The 18,768-nt window shown below is 29.3% G+C and overlaps 3 protein-coding genes and 1 long non-coding RNA gene across 5 annotated transcripts; 2 read left to right on the forward strand and 2 right to left on the reverse strand.

The window, feature by feature from the left end:
• Positions 1-732: 732 nt before the first annotated feature.
• Positions 733-3,573, reverse strand: LOC123263225. Of its 2 annotated transcripts, XM_044725822.1 has the most exons (3): positions 3,406-3,573; positions 1,547-3,150; positions 733-1,441 (listed from the first exon to the last, which is right to left on the reverse strand). In XM_044725822.1, exons 2-3 carry the CDS (start codon positions 1,868-1,870, stop codon positions 1,214-1,216), a joined length of 552 nt encoding a protein of 183 aa, XP_044581757.1. In that variant the 5' UTR covers positions 1,871-3,150; positions 3,406-3,573; the 3' UTR covers positions 733-1,213. The 2 variants fall into 2 exon arrangements, with proteins under 2 accessions (XP_044581757.1, XP_044581756.1); XM_044725821.1 differs by lacking the exon at positions 733-1,441 and having other exon boundaries at positions 1,842-3,150.
• A 1,485-nt stretch (positions 3,574-5,058) lies between these two features.
• On the forward strand, positions 5,059-8,151 carry LOC123263223 (ATPase WRNIP1-like). The gene is made up of 5 exons (XM_044725820.1): positions 5,059-5,469; positions 5,540-5,899; positions 5,992-6,183; positions 6,350-7,382; positions 8,006-8,151. The coding sequence occupies exons 2-5, from the start codon at positions 5,582-5,584 to the stop codon at positions 8,119-8,121; spliced, it is 1,659 nt and encodes a 552-aa protein (XP_044581755.1). The 5' UTR covers positions 5,059-5,469; positions 5,540-5,581; the 3' UTR covers positions 8,122-8,151.
• Positions 8,152-9,454: 1,303 nt separating this feature from the next.
• On the forward strand, positions 9,455-18,417 carry LOC123263226 (LHFPL tetraspan subfamily member 2a protein). The gene is made up of 5 exons (XM_044725823.1): positions 9,455-9,632; positions 17,095-17,283; positions 17,357-17,629; positions 17,714-17,824; positions 17,905-18,417. The coding sequence occupies exons 2-5, from the start codon at positions 17,154-17,156 to the stop codon at positions 18,045-18,047; spliced, it is 657 nt and encodes a 218-aa protein (XP_044581758.1). The 5' UTR covers positions 9,455-9,632; positions 17,095-17,153; the 3' UTR covers positions 18,048-18,417.
• On the reverse strand, positions 9,705-12,593 carry LOC123263227. Its single transcript, XR_006509128.1, has 4 exons — positions 12,484-12,593; positions 11,941-12,101; positions 11,276-11,343; positions 9,705-10,385 (listed from the first exon to the last, which is right to left on the reverse strand). It is a non-coding gene; the product is annotated as an uncharacterized LOC123263227 (long non-coding RNA).
• Positions 18,418-18,768: the final 351 nt, after the last annotated feature.

Raw genomic sequence — 18,768 nt, forward strand, 5'->3', positions numbered from 1 at the left:
TATAAAAAATATTGTAAAAATTTCATAATTTTTATTGTATTAATTAGTTGTTTAATTATTTATTTATCAATAATAAAAATTGAAAAGAAAATAACGTCTTACGTTATTATTAAAATAAAATTAATGACAATTTAGAATTAAATTTCATGTAAATGGTTTTTTTTTTTTTTTTTTTTTTTTTTAATTACTTTATATCTACGATATTAATCATTTTGTTATTTACTCGCCAAGTAATATGATACTAACTAAATAAGTCTTATGATTACAAACAAAAACTTTTTAAACAATAACTACAAATTTCGAATAATTTTGATTGGTCGTTAGAATTGCATTAAATAAATTGGAATAAAAGTATGTTTCGAATAAGTATAAAATAAAAATTAAAACCAAATAAAAAAAAAAAACAATAAATGCATGTTGGGTAAAATATGTTTTATTTCAAAAGAACTCAAAAATTTTTGCAAAATCATACAAATCAGCCCCACCACCGAAATAAATTTAAGTAAGAATTTATTTTATCAAGTGTAATGAAAGAAATATTAGACAGAAAAATTTTTTCATATGAATAAAAAATGTTAAAATTTCGAGTTCTATTATTCGGTTCAAATATATTTTGATAATGTGATGCACGATGAAATATGTTCTGTATATACACTTAATTATTAATGAACTACTGTTCTTGATGAATCGCTTCTTAGTTTCTTTTCAAGTCTAGATTTATCAATTTTATCCTTCAAAGTACTTTTACCACCATTTTTATTACATAAGAAAGTTAATCTTTGCAACGCAAAGGATCTCTTTTTTTGTAACGTGTTCGTTAACCTCTGATGGCTCAAGTGCACCAATTACATTTAACACAAATTAACACTTCGTGTTTGAAGGGTATTATGAAATTCTTAGAGTATAATTTAAAATATTGCAAATTCTTAGAATTGTTAATTATAATTTCATTTTCATCATAAATGTTGTTTAAGTCTCTGATGCCGTTCATCATTTATATGCTCTAAAACTTTTAGGACAGTAAAAGAAAATTTATGACATAAATAGCAGTGTATCTTATCTCTTTTAACAGATCCTCCCATTGAATTTTCGAAATATTACAAAAATATACCTTCCTCTAGACCTATTGATTTGAAAAATTCTTTATTATTCTTGTATGGATTTATTGAATTTTAACATTCATCTTCGGCAGTTTTAAATCTTGACCCCAAAACTATATCTTCTTGATAGGAACTGATTGAGCTTCAAGAGTTATTGTAGATTCTTCATCAGTATTTGATGAAGTTTCGACGGCTTCTGTATGTTTTCCATCAGTAACTGACTGAGTGATTGTAGATTCTTGATCAGTAACTGATGGAATTTCAACAGCTACTGTAGACTCTTGATCAGGAACTAGTAAAGTTTTAACGACAACTGTAGATTCTTTATCAGTAGCTGCTACGGCCTGAAAAACTGTGATAGGATCTTTATTAGTTACTGATAAAGCTTTTTGGTTAGCAGACGATGGAAATTCCAAAGCTATTTGTTTTAAAGTTATTGGAGGTCCACATAATCGTGATAATATCTCAGATTTTTTTTCCTTTAATAGAGTTTGATGTTTATCACTCTCAATGTGTCTATGCACACCATTGTAACTATCAACAATGTACTGGCAAATCCAACATTTTAATTGTGTAATATTGAACAAAAAAATTCCATTAGTTGACATTTCTTCATAGAAATTGGATGTTAAAGCTTGTTGATTAATATCTATTTCTAGAATCGACCTTTTCACGCATCGATAATGTTTAATATCTTCTATGTGATTTATAGCAAGATACCAACGAGAAGTTATTTCATCACATAAATGACAATAGTATTTTCTATCCATTGGTTGAATAAAGTTTTTAAAATATATAATAAACTCGTCAGGTGGTCTGAACCACGGTATCAATTGATGTTCTTTAGAAGCATGATCAATAATTGAACATTTAGAAATAGTAGTCTTACATTGTAAAACACAAAACTCGATTACCAGGAGTATCCGTGAAATTATCAAGAAAAAATGATTTTCTCAAATTATGCTCCACCGTATCCTTATGTTTTATCCATAACTGTGTACAAAAGCAGATGGAACATGTTAATATTTTTTCATCATCATCTTCGTAATCAAAATAAATATAATTTGGATACTTTTGAACAATAACGTCTTCATTTTCTTCTTTATTTTTTTCGCTGACTAACATTGCTTTCCTCTTTTGAAGAATCAAAATGAAGATCAAGTTTTTCTTTATGTTTCGATTCACGAGAGTGATTTTTTGCAACTATATATGATTCTAAAATGCATTGACATGCATCATACCAAAAACATGAACCAAGTTGAAAAATACCATTTTGAACAAGTAATTTGCAACGATTTGGATCACCTTGACTTTGAATTGTGATGTTATTTTCTGATCTTTTACGAGCAATTAAATTTTGATGATTTTGTAGATTCATATGAGACAGAACTGTAGGCATCAACAATAGTTTAACATGACACAAATGACAAAGATAATTGTCATCATGTTTCTCGATAAAATTATCAAAGTATTTAACGAAGTCATCTCTCAGATCTGATAGTGGTGGTTGGGTTAACTTGAAATAATTGTTCTTTTTAGGAGTAGTTCCTACATTCTTTGAAGCACCTGCGTATTTTTGAACTTTCCCAAATTCATAACCCTGGAATTTGTGATCTGAAGTATTAATGTGGTCTTGAACATCATTGTGCGATTCGATGATGAGCTCACATGAGTAGCATTTCAGTAATGAATCGTGTTTAAAGATGTTATTTTTAACAAGAATTTTACAAAAATCCGGTGTAATCACAGAGCCGTCATCAAGATCCTTATTTTGTGGTTTATTGACTACAAGGTTTATGTGCTTTTGATCATTCAAATGTTCCATTATAGAAGATATCGACACAAAATCTTTGTCACACAAATTACAATAATAACAATCAATACGTTTGAAAATAAAATTCTCAAAATATGCAAAAAATTCCTCTTCTAGTACAGGTTCATTATTGTTTGTTGAAATTGATGGCGTCAATTCATGTTCAATTAAAAATTTATTTATTTCATCTTCCAATTCATCAACTTGTTTATCCTTCGAATTTGCCATTTTTTTTATCTATTAAATAAAAAGTTAAAATATTAATCATTTAAGCAAATCACTTCGTGAAAAAAAAAATATGAAAAATATTACATATTCTGTACAAATATACATTAAGCAATATATATGTACCACACTCGACTTATAAACTTCTTCAAAGCGTAATTATAAAATTAACGTTTCTAAACATAATTTGGTATTTTTTATTCTTCTGCAACTTTCACTCTTATTTTTATTAAACTAATTAACAATTATGTGATATATATTACTTACCGAAAGTAATGATAAACCTATTTTATAATATATTTTTTGTTTCTATGCACGTGTCACAGTGTTCTTCGCTCAACAATGAAATTACGAGACTTTGAATTTGCTTGCAGACAATTGAGACTAAAATGGCGCGAGAGTAACGAAAATTCCAAGTTATATAGTAATTTAGAATCCAAAACAACGTACAGCTGCATTTCATGATTTTCAAATTTTGCGATTGGCTATATAGTTTATAATTTGTTACGATTAGTTGTGTGATCATATTTCAGCACATTCTTTATCAATGACGTAACTTCAATTGTATTCAAGATTCAACGGCTTTAAATAATCGCTTTTAAAGCGATTAATATTTTATCTATTTGTAAAATAATTAAAATAAATAATATCACCAAATTTAGGATTATAAATTGAATTTCCAAAAAATTAGAAAAATTTTTCAGCATAATAACGACATTAAAGTTAGCAGTCACTTCACAATTTTTTAATTTTATTTAACAAAAAAATTTCTTCCAAAAAATTAATTTTAAAAATTGCATTTTTAGTTTTTTAGTTTCTCTAATTTCTTCTGCATTAATTTATTTAATAAAAAAAATTTTTAATTTATTAAATATCTGCTACTTTAATTTTCATGCATAATACTGTTGGTCAAAAAATATACCTATAGTCGGGAAGAAAATGAATTTATGCTAAAATCAATTTAAATAACAACTCATTTCTCCATTGTAAATTTTTTTGAAAATGTTTTGTTAATAAATAGTTTGATCATAGGGCCAGTTTTTCAATCCGGGATAAAATTTTATTAAATGCAAAAATATATCTGTATATTTTAGGTACATAGATATAGATAGATAGATAATAAATTTTATTGTTCCTAGAGCCTAAGCTCCCTCAGGACCATCAGCAATAATAATACATTGATTTACATTTTTACGTATTATAGTAAAACTAAGTACAAATTAATTATTAATTAATTAATATACTGACAATTAATATACTGACAATAATAATTATATCTTGGATAAAATTTTATCCCGGATTGAAAAACTGGCCCTTAGTATCATTTTTATTAATACGAATTATCTGATGTAGGAAGTTTCGGCATTTTTAGTTTTGAAACATGAAATATGTAGTGAATGACCTTGTTTATGTTTATTTCCCACCACGTGAGGGCTGTATATCTTTTCAAGTTTATCGTGATTCATTTTCAAAGTACGTACTTTCATATTTCAGATATTTCATACATAGCTCCCTGAACCTGGCGGCTAAAAAATTATTTTTACTATTTTTTTATAAACAAATCGTTTGTTCGTCGTTTGTTCTTATTTGTTCGTCAAAAATTATTATTTGTTCGATTAATGTTTATTTTTTAAAAATTAATTAAATTTACTCTTATAAGTTGGCGCAACATATTCCAAATCTAATTTTTTTTTTTTTTTAATCGATAGCTTTTTTTTTTTTATCATTTGTTCGATTGTTTTTATCTTTTTATTGTTAATTTTTTTTAGAAATAATTCACAGATTTTTAATTATAAGCGCGCATGCGCCAATTAATTTTGTTACTCCACAGCGCTGCCACCGTTAAAATATATATCTATAGATAGAACGACGTACGAGGAGCTTGACAAAAATATATGGAGGGTAGATGTAATAGCACCTCTACCCTCCATACAAAAATAAAAAACAGTAAAGAATTCATAATAACATTAAATGATAACAATTATTATGGAAAACTTGTCACGACAAAAATCAAATTATTTTATTGGTTCTCTAGTATATTATTGCATGAAAATTCATCTTTATGTATCTCAGGATTGGCTGCGTTAGTATAAACAGTGAATTTACTGTTGAAAATGCAGCTAAATCATAACCTACGGGCATAACATACAAGCTTGGCTATGTTTTGATGTTGTCGATTTACTTGATGGAAGAGTTAATTTTTTAATTTGAATTTGGGTACAGAAAATAAAATATTCATTTTTGACTCACTGGCTAATACTCAAATTGTTCATTGAGCTTATTTAAATGTACACTAAAAAACCGTGACAGTTGACAAGTAATTATTGACAGGTAAATAAACATAAGAAAATATCAACAATGGTTCTTTGTAATACTGATAATTTTTGTTGTTATTTTACAGATCGTTGTTGATTAATATTTAAATTGTAGATAATTATCAATAATGGACAACGAAGTTGAGTGTCCGATTTGTGCAAAAAAGTTTTCTCAATCCCTTATCGAAAATCATGCTTCCAAGTGCTTATTTTTGAATGAATCTACCTCAGAACCTCAGACATTTTTCAAAAGACCACGAGTTGACAATCAATCCAAAGCAAAGAGTCCCAATGTTGTTAAAAAGCTTAAAAAAAATGTAAATACAAATTCAAGTCAAACACAGCTTTTTCTATCGTCGTCGTCGTCATCATCGTCGTCGTCGACTGATAAGCGTAGCTTTGTTGATAATATTATTGATGAATCTACTGAGGAAAAATCTAATAAGGTATCTTTAATAAATATCTTCTTAAGGCATGGAATTTATTAATAATTTAAAATTTTGAGTTTTATTAATTTTAATTGTTTGTTTTAAATTAGGAAATTCCTGTTACTGTAAAGCCAATAAAAAAACAAAGCCATGTACCGCTTGCTGAACGAATGAGACCAACATCTTTTACCGATTATGTTGGGCAGTCTCATGTACTTGGTGGACAAAGTATGTTACTACAATTATTAAATAAAGGCGAAATTCCAAACGTAATTCTCTGGGGACCGCCAGGTTGTGGTAAAGTATGTTTATTTTTGTTGTCATTAATTATAAATTACAATAAGTTAATAATTTAATTAATTACGGTTGTAATGTTTATTGTGGGTAGGAAATTTTTCAAGCATTAATTACTTTTTTTGTCTCTTATCATAGTTTTCTCTGAGATATAACTTTTTTATATATTTACAGACTTCTCTCGCGAATGTAATAGCAAATATGTGTAAAAAAGATCCAACTGGTAAAACGCGATACGTAAAATTGTCAGCTGCAATGTGTGGGGTGGCCGAAGTAAAAGAGGCAACAACAATTGCCAGTAATGATTTAAAATTTGGTCGGCGAACGGTTATATTCATGGATGAAATCCACAGGTTTAATAAACTCCAGCAAGATATTTTTTTACCTCATGTTGAATCAGGCACGATAAAATTGATCGGAGCGACTACTGAAAATCCATCGTTCAGTCTAAATTCTGCATTACTTAGCCGATGTCGAGTAATTGTTTTAGAGAAATTAACAATAGCAAATTTACTGAATATTTTAAATCGCGCAGTAGAGTCGGTAGAGGGAGTAATATTCAAGGACAGTATTGATATCAATAGCTTATCAGAAGTACCAAGGTTTTTGATTGATGAGAAAACTATTGAATTTTTAGCAGAAACTTGCGATGGAGATGCAAGGATAGCATTGGGTGGCCTAGAGTTGGCCATTCAGTCTATAGTACCAAATGAAAAAGACTTTTTAACAAACGGCCCTGAATTAATAACGCTGGAAGACATCAAGGAGAGCTTGAAAAAAACTCACATGCTGTATGATAAAAAAGGAGATCAACATTACGATATGATTTCGGCTCTACATAAATCTGTGCGCGCCAGTGATGAAAACGCCGCACTGTACTGGCTCACGAGGATGTTGGCTGGTGGAGAAGACCCTGTATATATTGCTCGTCGATTAGTGCGAATGTCTTCGGAGGACATTGGTCTGAAAGATCCAAAAGCTTTAGGTATAGCAGTTCACACTATGCATGCTTGTAAAATGATGGGAATGCCTGAATGTGATGTTCTGCTAGCTCAATGCGCTATATACTTAGCAAAAGCTCCTAAATCACGATTAATGGAGGATGCTCTTAGAGCAGCACAGCGGATTGTAAAAGATCATAAAGGTCCACAACCTAGTGTACCTTTGCATCTTCGAAATGCTCCAACCAAACTTATGGGAGAACTCGGTAATACTTTATACTTTTATAAAATAAATTCTATTAATCATCACTAGCAACCTTGCAGTCACTATGTGACTGCCGTGACTGGTACACTATAAATAAATAAAATTTTGCTTTATTAAATAATTACTTTTGTTAAATTACACTGTATTTTTTTAACTATTGACATTTATAAAGATATAAACTCATCCTGATGTTACACTCATCAAGAGCTTTCATTTGAGTACCCACATGCATTTTTTATATATTTTTCATATATACATATATATAATATATATAAATATATGAAAAATTGATGTGGGTACTCAAATGAAAGGTCTCGATGAGTGTAACATCGGGATAAGCTTATATCTTTAAAAATGTCAATAGTTCACAAAATAAGTCATTTCTTAATTATGTATCTAAAGATACAGCATTTTTAAATACAGCCTAAATTCTTATCACAATAAATTGACTATCGGTGAAAATGATTTAAAACCATGAAAAGGCACAACTCCAGGTCAAGACTTTTCGAACGATACCAAATTTAAATATAAAAATCCATTTTATTATATCAATACACTGGCCATAAAATTATGCTTATTCTCTTAATAATATAGATTAGTTAATTGAGTAAACTTATTTGATAGGATACGGAAAAGGTTACAATATGAAGCATCATGAAGATTCCGGACTGAGTTATTTACCAGAAGGTTTAGAGGGTGTTGATTTTTTCAACAGTGAAGATCCACTAGAGGCTGAATGATTATTAATATAATTAATGGCCATAAAGGTATTTTTTTATGTTTGAGATAAATAATAGATATAACGAATTTTCCATTAAGAAAATAATAAATTTATATTCAAAATGAAAGTACAAATAATCAAATGAAAAATTCAAATAATAAAGTATTGTTAGAGTATTGAAACATACTTGAGTGTTATTTTATTTGGTTTTATAATTAAATTTATGTGAAGCACTCTGAAAAAATTTTTATGAAAATTTTTTTAGATTCAACCTTTTGATATTTTTATCATATTACTTTAAAAGGGGTATTTATTAATTTAGTGTGATCATCGGCTATTGAATACAAAGTCACCTTTTATCTATGATCGATATCTACTAAACGCACAGAATAATGAACGCACAGAAAAACAGCTGCGAAAATTAGTCATCGATGATTTCATTCGACGTGAATATTTAGCATTATGAATAAATAAGTTTTATAACTTTCTCTTGATTGTGTAATAATTTAAAAATTTTTTATGCCTTTTATTTATATTCATAAATTTTTTATTTATAGATTAATTATAAATGATTTATGACAAAAAGAAAATAAGTAATAAGAAAGTCGTAATCATAAGATCGTGTTTCCACTATAATTTGATTTTTTATTTATCTTAAAATACATTTTAGCACCATTGGGGTATTAAAATTTTTTTTTTATTATAGAACATAATGCACCATGTTCACAATTTATACACATATAGATATATAACCATGGGAATTTTATAGCCTGTTGAAATAGACCACTTAAATTTACGGCGAGACAATCATTAAAAGAAGTATTTTTTAAATATTAGTTTAACCTTTGTACTTAAACTTCAATGAATTTTTCAGTATCTAACACAGAGCGGTCTCTTCCTTTCTGCAGCTTATTTTTAAAAATTTTATACTTCATGAAATAATTTCACTCTTGATTCATCGAAATTGTTGAAGTTAAAGAAGCTTCCCACGATAAAAACTTTGATCTTTTTTTTGAAACAAAACGGCACAAAAAATTCCCAGCGCAATGATTTGAACAATGGAATCATTGGATGATTTCAATGGACCGACGTAACGACATAAAATATTTTATGAACTTGTTGAAAAAAAACCCATATTAATACCCTTTACTCCCAATTATAGGGAGTACATATTATATCTATACACATATTCTCCAAGTTAATATACTCTGCATAATAATAACTACTACTATAACCGTCTCATTTTCTCAGTACACTCATCCATTTGTAGGATCGGCGCCCCTCGTATCTCCTTGTATTGCTCTGTACTCACACTTACGCTTCTGTTCTTTTCCCTTCGCTTCCTCGTTTATTCTATTCAGTTTCGCTCGGCACTCTGTCCGCGCTGGTTCTCCAAGCACCGCCTTACTACTTTTATCCATATATCTTCTTTAGAAGTGTCTGTATAAATAGTCAATAAAAAATTCAAAGTGCTACTATACAAAAAAGTTTAATCAAAATTTTAAAAACAAATCTTACACATCAACACCGGTAAGTTTAATATAAAATATTTTTTATTTAATTAAACTTTATTTATAATAAAAAAGAAAAAAAAAAGCATTACATAACTTATATGAAAGTTGATTTTCAAAATTAATTTTTTTGTTCGAATAATCTCGCATGTGGGTGTTTAAAGACATTAGTCATCGATTGCGTCCTCAAAAAGTGTTTATAAAAATACGGGTCTAACCAGAAGCAAGAATAACCGATCAACATCGTCGTACGATTTAAAGTTTAAGTTCGAGTTTTATATGAATAATTCATTGAAGAGGGCGGCTGAATTCCCTCCATCTCCAGCTGTCTTTTTACTTACTGTACCTCTCTTCACCTCACTGTCTATTATTCCCTTTACTTCCTCCATACACCAATAACTTCTCGTACAAATAACAAACATTTAAGTACTTTCAGCAGCATAACTAAGCATACAAGACAATAAAATCCAATACCATACCATGAAATATAATATTAACATAATATTATGACTAATAAGACTATTTACTTGCATTCGAGTCGATAGAGCTAGCTAAGCTAGTAATCCATGACTCGAATGACAAATGTTCTTACATAAACATCTATCGCAATAAATAATCAATAAAAGGACACCCCAATTGGAATGCATTCTATAATATCAATTCTGGACCCTCTTCCAATCTGTGCTGTAATCCCCTTCTCAGTGACAGTCCTTGAATCCTTTTTAACTAAAACACCAAAATATCTTTATCTGGCCATAACTCTATTATACACCTTAAACCCAAAAAGTTTGATAGATGTTAAAGAGAATAGATAATATTTAAATAATATACTTATCAAAACTTTTACCATTAAAGAGAAAACAATGAATGTTCAGGGTGTGTACTTAAGATTATAGAAATATTAAATAATCTCGCGCAAATAAAATAATATTTTTTAATGTTCTTTTGTCCATCGTACGTGTCATCACTCTTTATCCTCTTTACTCATTCCTTATTCCTTGATACGGACATCGTCTTCACTCTGACTTAAGTATTAACATCATCAGCCTACGCATTTAACTTAACAGTATGCTGTATACAGAGTAACTAACACTTGTTTGAACGAATTTAACACTTATAAACCATCAGTACGTACTATTACAATTTATAATATATAGATATATTGGATTATAGAAAAGGGATGTGTCGTGTTGAACTATATGGCTAGAATGAGGAATCCCGTCTAGATAAATGTGTGTAAAGTCTAATGTATTTGTATGTATACAGATAATCTGTATGTACGTATGTACATCAACGCAATACAAAGGTTGGGGTACATAATATAAACAGACTATAAGATTCTTCTACCGACATCTCAACACGCGACGCATTCTAATTGCACGAGAAGAAAAGTTAAGACAGAGCCGAGACTTACTTTTTGCCGTTAAATGATGCGTGTTCACGCACTAGTCACGCTTCAAGACTTCCTTTTCGCTGATGATCATTTTTTTTTTACAAAAAAAAAAAGAAAGGAGGATCGGCCGGACGTTAATTTTAACAACGTTTAATATTTTTTATAACTTGTAAAAATAATTTTTATTATTATCATTATCTGATTTTAATTATATGCGAGTATTTCAAGGGTCAATTATAGAAAAAGCCTCACAGGTTGTTTTATCCTACCTTATTATTATGATGAATTAGCCTTGGATGATACAGCAGTTAGTGGCTGGACGCTGGACAGATTAGACCTGGAATAACAAAGTAAAAGTAAATGACAGAGGAAGAAAATAAATGGACAAAATCGTCAGATGAGATAAGATAATAAATACAATATTGATGATAGAAACGTATTATTTAAGAATAATATTACAACGAATGAGAGATATTTAATGTAATGCGTGAGTTTTATCATCTCCAACACCGACAGTCCCAGACATAGTGTCGGGACTTCCGGCTGTGCTGGACATTATATATTATTCGAAAAAATAATAAAATAAAATAAAACACGAATACCAAAGAAATAAAAGAATAAACAAGAACGCCAACGCTCATCGCTAATAATAGACCAGCTGACAATGATTCCGCTATATAATGATAAAAATAATTGCTCAAAAAAATTATAATAGCGTAACATTACTGTATTGTGTAGTACTAGTTGTATCTGTACAGATCAAAATTAGTTATATTATTTAAAAAAAAATATTTGTAAATGATGAGCGATTACTCTTGAAAGGAAATATGATATCAGATGATTAAACATTTGTTGATAACAATGACAATTGATATGAGACTTATTTTAAAATTATAACTATCAAGTTATCATCGTTTATCTTAATTATTTGTACCGTTAACTTACGATCCAGTTTCGTATTTTCTCGGTTCTTCACTGTACTTATTGCTACTTCTCGTATTCCCTAATTATCACAACGATCAACGTTTACTCTTTGCGCTCTGGGTCCGGTTGTGTGTATAGTACTGAGAAGAGTACTCGATATAATACATCTATCTATAATACAAAATAACATAATGTCAGTTCTCTTGTTATTCTTTTACTCATAACGCGAGTATAGTTACAACAAAACAAAAAAATAATAGGAAAAGAAGAAAAAAATAAAAATAATGTTAAAGAACAACGATCGCCTACAGGCAACAGCAACTTGAGCGTGGATTGAAAATTGCGTTAACTCGCCATCTCTTTTTATTCATGGGAAAAGTATTAAAGTACCAGGTACTAGGTACCAGATACTAGCTTACTACTGACTCCAAGTACCTATCGCCTGTCGATGCAAGAAATAACTCAAAAAATAAAGTATAAAGTAACGAGATAGCGTATCTCTGCTCCATAGAGCTAAATACACTTTGGTTGCATTATATATTAGTTTACTTACATTACACTTTGCCTTGGTACTCTGGGGCTAAGTTAAAACCCTGATATATGTCGAGGTAGATTGTGCTCGTTCAAGTCGACTAGCAGATGCAGCTACTACTTGGAATCATGTTATATCTGGAATATAGAGAATTTGTAATTAGTAATTGTATGAGTCGTTTAAGTTTAAGATTTTTTATTTTTATTGTAGTACCTATAGTGAAATGTTAATTTTAATTTCAATAGTTTTTTTTTAATTTCTTCTACTTGGAAAATTAAACATTTTTTAAATGAAAGAATCATACACAGAAAGAAAAAGTTCTTGGCTCTAGAATAAATTTTTTTGCGTTTAGAAAATATTTAGGAAGAAAAAATTTATCTCATATGAAGTAAAATTTTCATGTCTCAAGAAAATTTCTTCTTGTTCCAAAACAACTTAGGTCTTCCTTACAATTTTTTGAGTTCAAGTAAACTTTTTTTCTGTGAATGTGAAAAAAAACAACTTGCAGCATCATATACGAGAACTATAAGTAAAAAAAAAACCATTTGGCAGACGAAATGGAAGTAGATTTTAGTTTGAATTATTATGCAGTGAATTTATTGATAATAAAAGTATTATTAACGAAAAAAAATAAATCATAATTGAAAACAAAAATAGCAAAGCCAGTGTAACCGTAACAGTAAAATTTAATTGGATCACTATATAGATTAAGTGATTATAAGCCTAAGCTAATCGTAATATATCCAAATTCAAGCTTATTTAATGGGCTTTCATACACACAAAAAAAATTTACTTGATCAAGTAAATAAATATAAAGAATTTCATCTTCTTAATTAAAGTAAAAAAATTCTTAAAATAATAAATTTTTCTTGGTTTAGGTAAATTTCACTTGATTCAAGACAATGAAACTTTTCAAAATTATTTTCTTGGCTCAAGAATTTTTTTCTTGATTCAAGTTAATTTTTTTTCTGTTTATATACTTTAAGAAAAGCCGATAAGTTGGTCCAATCAAAAGTTTTTCTCGGCAGAATTGGGGAAAGTGTGATTTTTTTTAATTATGAAAATTTCAAAATGCTACCATTTCTAAACTTATTGACTACTAGTTTAGCTCATCTTCGAACTTAATCGTCGTAATCGTTCAAAGTTTAACTATGTTGAGTTCTAGAACGATACTAAGTGTAAATGCTATCGTCATGAAAATCCGTGTTAAATCGCATAAATATATATATATATATATATATATATATATATATATATATATATATATATATATATATATATATATATATATATGAATAAATTAATACATACATATTTATATCAGCTTTTGAACTAATAGTATTTTAGGAAAAAGCAAAATTTTTTAATAGTTATGACATTAGGACAAATGCAATAGTTAGATTTCTATGAAGTCTACTAAAAAAAAAGGAAATACTTCTTGTAGTACAAAAAAAATAAAATTTTATGTTTGACGTTTTGATTATTTATTTTGTTCTATGATAATTCGTAGGAAAGAATGATTGTGAATCTCGCAGACATTAATTAATATTTCATTACAAAAAAAGTGAATAAAATATAAATAAATTAAAAATTCAAAAATTTACGTTTAGGAAACCGAAAAATCTGCATATGCATTATTTAAAAATTAAAATTTTTCAATTATTTCTTTATTTATTAATAATTAAATAAATTTCCTTTTATCTTCTACATTCACACTCATCAGAAAGATTTTATTCTTTGACACGAAAAATCTAAAAGAATATTGATAAATAAATATAGAAATTTTTAAAAAACAATTTAAACTTTAATTAATTAATTAACTTTTTTTTTTTAAATATAGATGCAAATTGTTTGGTTCATTAATTCGAGGTTAGCTGGCGACTAGTTCGTAGCCACAAAGTCTCGATAAATCATTGAGATAAAATCAGCGGTAACTTTTTATTATGAGTAACTATTATATGAGTAGAGTATGGGAATATAAATATGAGTTGAGCTATTGGGTAGCGTAGAATAGAGTACATAACAGAGCGTATTATATTAGAGAGCGTTGCGAAGAAAGAAATACAAATAATGTAATATAAAGGCACGTGTGACTGAGTACTTCTACTTCTGCTGTACAGCTCTGCAAGACATGAGTTAAGACTAATATAAGTGGAGTCAAACAAAAAACTGGGAAAGAAGATGGAAAAGTATGGCTACATATAAATAACAAATGGTGGGAAGGTTGGTGGAATCAAAGAGAAAATTGCAAGAGAGATAAATTTATATGAGGTGAGAGACAAGAGCACCTGCTACTGCTGGCCAACTGTCTTCCAGATGTCCCGATTATGCAACAAATTACATTTATCTTAACTTTTTTCGTCATTCCATAAAATCTTGAGTGCACATGGTATTATAAATATAAGTATGTCTATGGAGTTGACTAAAAAAAGGTGGGTTTATGTTTTTATGAAATTTATTGAAAGCGGCAGATAAAAATATTAATTTGTAAAATATAGTGACCTAAATAAAGCCTAAATCTAAATTTATATTATAGAGTCCAGTATTTAAAAAAGATCGAAATGCCGGCTCGAGTTTAGACCGAGAATAGAAGTACAAAAAAAGGAGTTATATATTAACCCGCACCGGAGTTGTTTTTAAAATAAGTAATTTAAATTATAAACTCTTTTATTTATGTTTTTTTAGTAGCTCCCTAAATTTAGGACCTGGCATTTGACCTCTTACATTATGCTTAAGAGAGTTTTTGAGGAAAAAAATCCATGGAGGCAATAAAATATATGTTACCATACCAATACCATTAAAAAACCCAAACGTAAGAGTGAAGTGAAAAAGAGAAGGAATATGGGATATGGTGATGTGATGACTAATAACTTATGCATCTCCGTACACTTTCAAAGCCAGAGTGATCAGAGATGAGCGAATCGATGTTTCACTTCTGGGTGGGCAGTCTCCAGTATCCAGTACTACTATATCCATGTTTTATGGTTCTCATCTCTCTTGTATTGTAAATATATTACATTTACATGGATTTATTTATATGTAATGCAACGTATGTGGCCTGAGGCATCTTAACAAACGGATTGATAAGGCCGCCTTCTCATCACCGTACACTGAATGAGAAATTACGCAGAGCTTTAATGTAAGCTTTAATGTGTGTATTATAATTTATAAATGAAAGTGTATTTTTGCTCTGGATGGAGGATCGAGTTGAGTTAAACTTAAGCCACTGACTAAAAACTACAAACAGAGATTAACTCAAGCTGATCTCCGAGTAAACACGATACGAGTGGGTTCGATCCCCAATACACAACCAATCGGCAGATCTTCCCTGCTCAGTCCGGTCTCTGTACCCGAGAGTTTGCGGGGTGGAACAAAAAACTAAAATAAAAGGAAAGGTCTAGAAAGAAAAAATAAAAAGAAAATAAAAATAGTCGATACAAGAGAATATTTGAGATTCCAAAGTTGACCAAGCGTAAACTAAGTGAGGATAAGAGAAAGAAGAATAGAATAAAAGTCTCACGGATGAAATTGGTTACATGTTGATGGTGGATCTTAGCTTGGATTGGAACATTTAAGATGTATGGAAAGGAAGCGTGAAGCATGTGAGGGTGATTAAGCTGACGAGATCGCCGTCTCATTTCTTGTGTCTTCTGTCTTGTGTCTTATGTTTAATTCGATCGTATAGAATTAAAGGCCTCAGAGTATCCTTTGGTCTTTGGTCTTATATTAACACTAGGACCTGGTTACAAGTGGTGTGTATGTCTAAGTGAGACACCATCCTTCCTTTTATTCCTTGGAGTTGGGACTTCCTGGAATTCTGCGGGAGAACAAAGAGACGGATCTTAAGAGCTACGGACTTTAACACTTTTGTGTTTTCTATCACTGATTATTTTTGATAATACCTTCTCTGGCTTTCTCTATTGCTTTTTATACGCCATTATTTATCCTGCGATCCAAGAATGCTTAGCTCCTTTTGTAGATACTTTTTACTCAAGTTGACGGAAGATCTCGTTACGGATGTAGTCATTGAAGATCCTATTAAAGAATACCGAAAACCGAGAACTGACATTTGTATTGAATTCCGAAAGAGACACCAGCCGTGTAATTGATCTTGATTTTAATTTATTTCACTCGGTTCTTTTACTCAAGAATAAATTCTGAAGTAGGAAGCTGTCAAATGTTTCTGAATTGTACACTCATCATTTCAATTGAATGAACTAACAAATTTTTGAGATTTTTTTTTTTAAACTAAAAATAAAAATCATTGTAATTTTTTTTGTTGCTTTAATTTATGAAAATACATTAGTATATTTTTGTTAAATATAAAACAGATAAATCCTTTTTTATCTTGAAACTAAAGACCTGACCCAAATTTAATTGTAAGATGAGATTTTTTATCGACTCTAATTTAAACGCGATATTTTTTATGAATAATTCTTGAATAAATAATGTTAAGCCTTCAAATCATTTCAACGTAAACATTAATTTGGGTATTGGGTTAATGATTTCAGGAATTAGAGACTACTATACGTGGCTATTGAAAGTAAATGGGCGGATAATTTACGATGATCACGGACTTGATAAATTTAAATGAAGCGTCTAGATAATTAATGGCTTTTAAATTATTTCTAGTTGATAGGAATGAACAGAAGAGGCTGAGGATGAGATACGGATAGAAAAATAGCAACATAATGTGCTATGTGATTGTTACTGGCCGCAGTCTACTGTGGTCCCTACTGTCTTTGGTTGCTTTGATGGCCGTATTTTCGGCTCTCATAACACCAAAGTGGATCGTTGGACCTCCGAAGACTAAAGATACTCGTAAGTTATTTTTGAAAACAAGTTAATATTAATTAATTTATTGATTAATACATTTTGTAATTATTTTTTTTAGAAAATGGTACTGAATTGTATACACCAACAGCGGGAATTTTTAATCGATGCACAATGCTCTTTAATAGAATACATTGTGCTAATTTCAACATCGATGGTCTTGCAACAGATTCCAATGTCTTTCCAGGCTGCTGGAAAGCTTCGCTGTTTTTCCTTGCTCTAGGCTTGTCAGTAATGGCTCTGACAGTGTTTGCAGCTTTGCTTGGATGCTGTGTTCAGAGTATTGGTCGCAAAAGTATTTTCAATCTCGCCGGAGTTGCGCAGGCTATTGCTGGTAATTTATGAATTTATTTATTTCACAAAAACTATCATTTCAATAATTATTAACTAGTAAATAAATTTTAATTATTTAAAACAGGAATTCTTTACTTGATGGGTATGATTTTGTACCCCGCTGGTTGGGGTGCGCCTAGAGTTAGACGTATATGTGGTGATGCTTCGCCTTTTTATCTGGGAGACTGCACTTTAGGTAATTCATTATTTTAAATTAGATCAATCGAATTATTTAGTGATTTATGTTAGTAATTATTTATTTGTAATTGTTTAAAGGTTGGGCATTTTATAGTGCAGCGATTGGAGTTGCTTTAACATTCGTTTGTGCAATTTTAAGTGCACAGGCTGAAAAATCCACTGCCAGTGACAAGGTTCAGGATAAAATGAATGAAGGCAAAACATTAATTTGTCTCGCATAAAAGTTCGATGACAAATGGTCAGATAAAATTAAATCGTGCCTATAAAAATTAATAAAATGCCATTGTGATGATGCCGAGAAAGTAAATATCTATAATATACAAAAGATTAAATAACTATTATGATTATAAATGACAAAGAGAATTCAGAAGTTATAATAATTGTGTCATTGAATATCAATGAATAACTTGTCATTGCTTATTATGGCCTTTAAGAGGTAGACTGTAATCATTGCATTTTATCGTTCATGTTGATATTTTTGACTATATCAAAGTTTTCTGAGATACTGATCAATACAAACAATTTACTTAATTAACATAAAACGAAACAAAGATCTGATAAATTACTTAATTCATGTACTTGTTCTTAGTTACTTATCGTTAGGTATTAATTTTAATTATATTTTGTATAAAACATTTATAAGAATTATTCAAGTCATTGAAATGGAAAAATTTATGATAAAAAAATTTTAATATACTCAAAATAAAAACTTCATTATTTTATATCCCTAAATACTTTTTGGAACTAATTAGATTAGATTAAGTTATTAGATTATTGCGAACTAAAATAAATTAAACACCTGTATTAATAAAGCTTAGTGATAAAATACAATCTACATACGATTATTTCGCATAAAATTTTAATAGTTTGAAAATTTAATTTTTGGGATTTATAAGAAATATTAAATAAGACATAAAAGACATGAAAAAAATTCGAAGATTC

Source organism: Cotesia glomerata, linkage group LG4 (genome assembly GCF_020080835.1).
Source record: "Cotesia glomerata isolate CgM1 linkage group LG4, MPM_Cglom_v2.3, whole genome shotgun sequence".
In the NCBI taxonomy this organism is placed as follows: Eukaryota; Metazoa; Arthropoda; class Insecta; order Hymenoptera; family Braconidae; genus Cotesia; species Cotesia glomerata.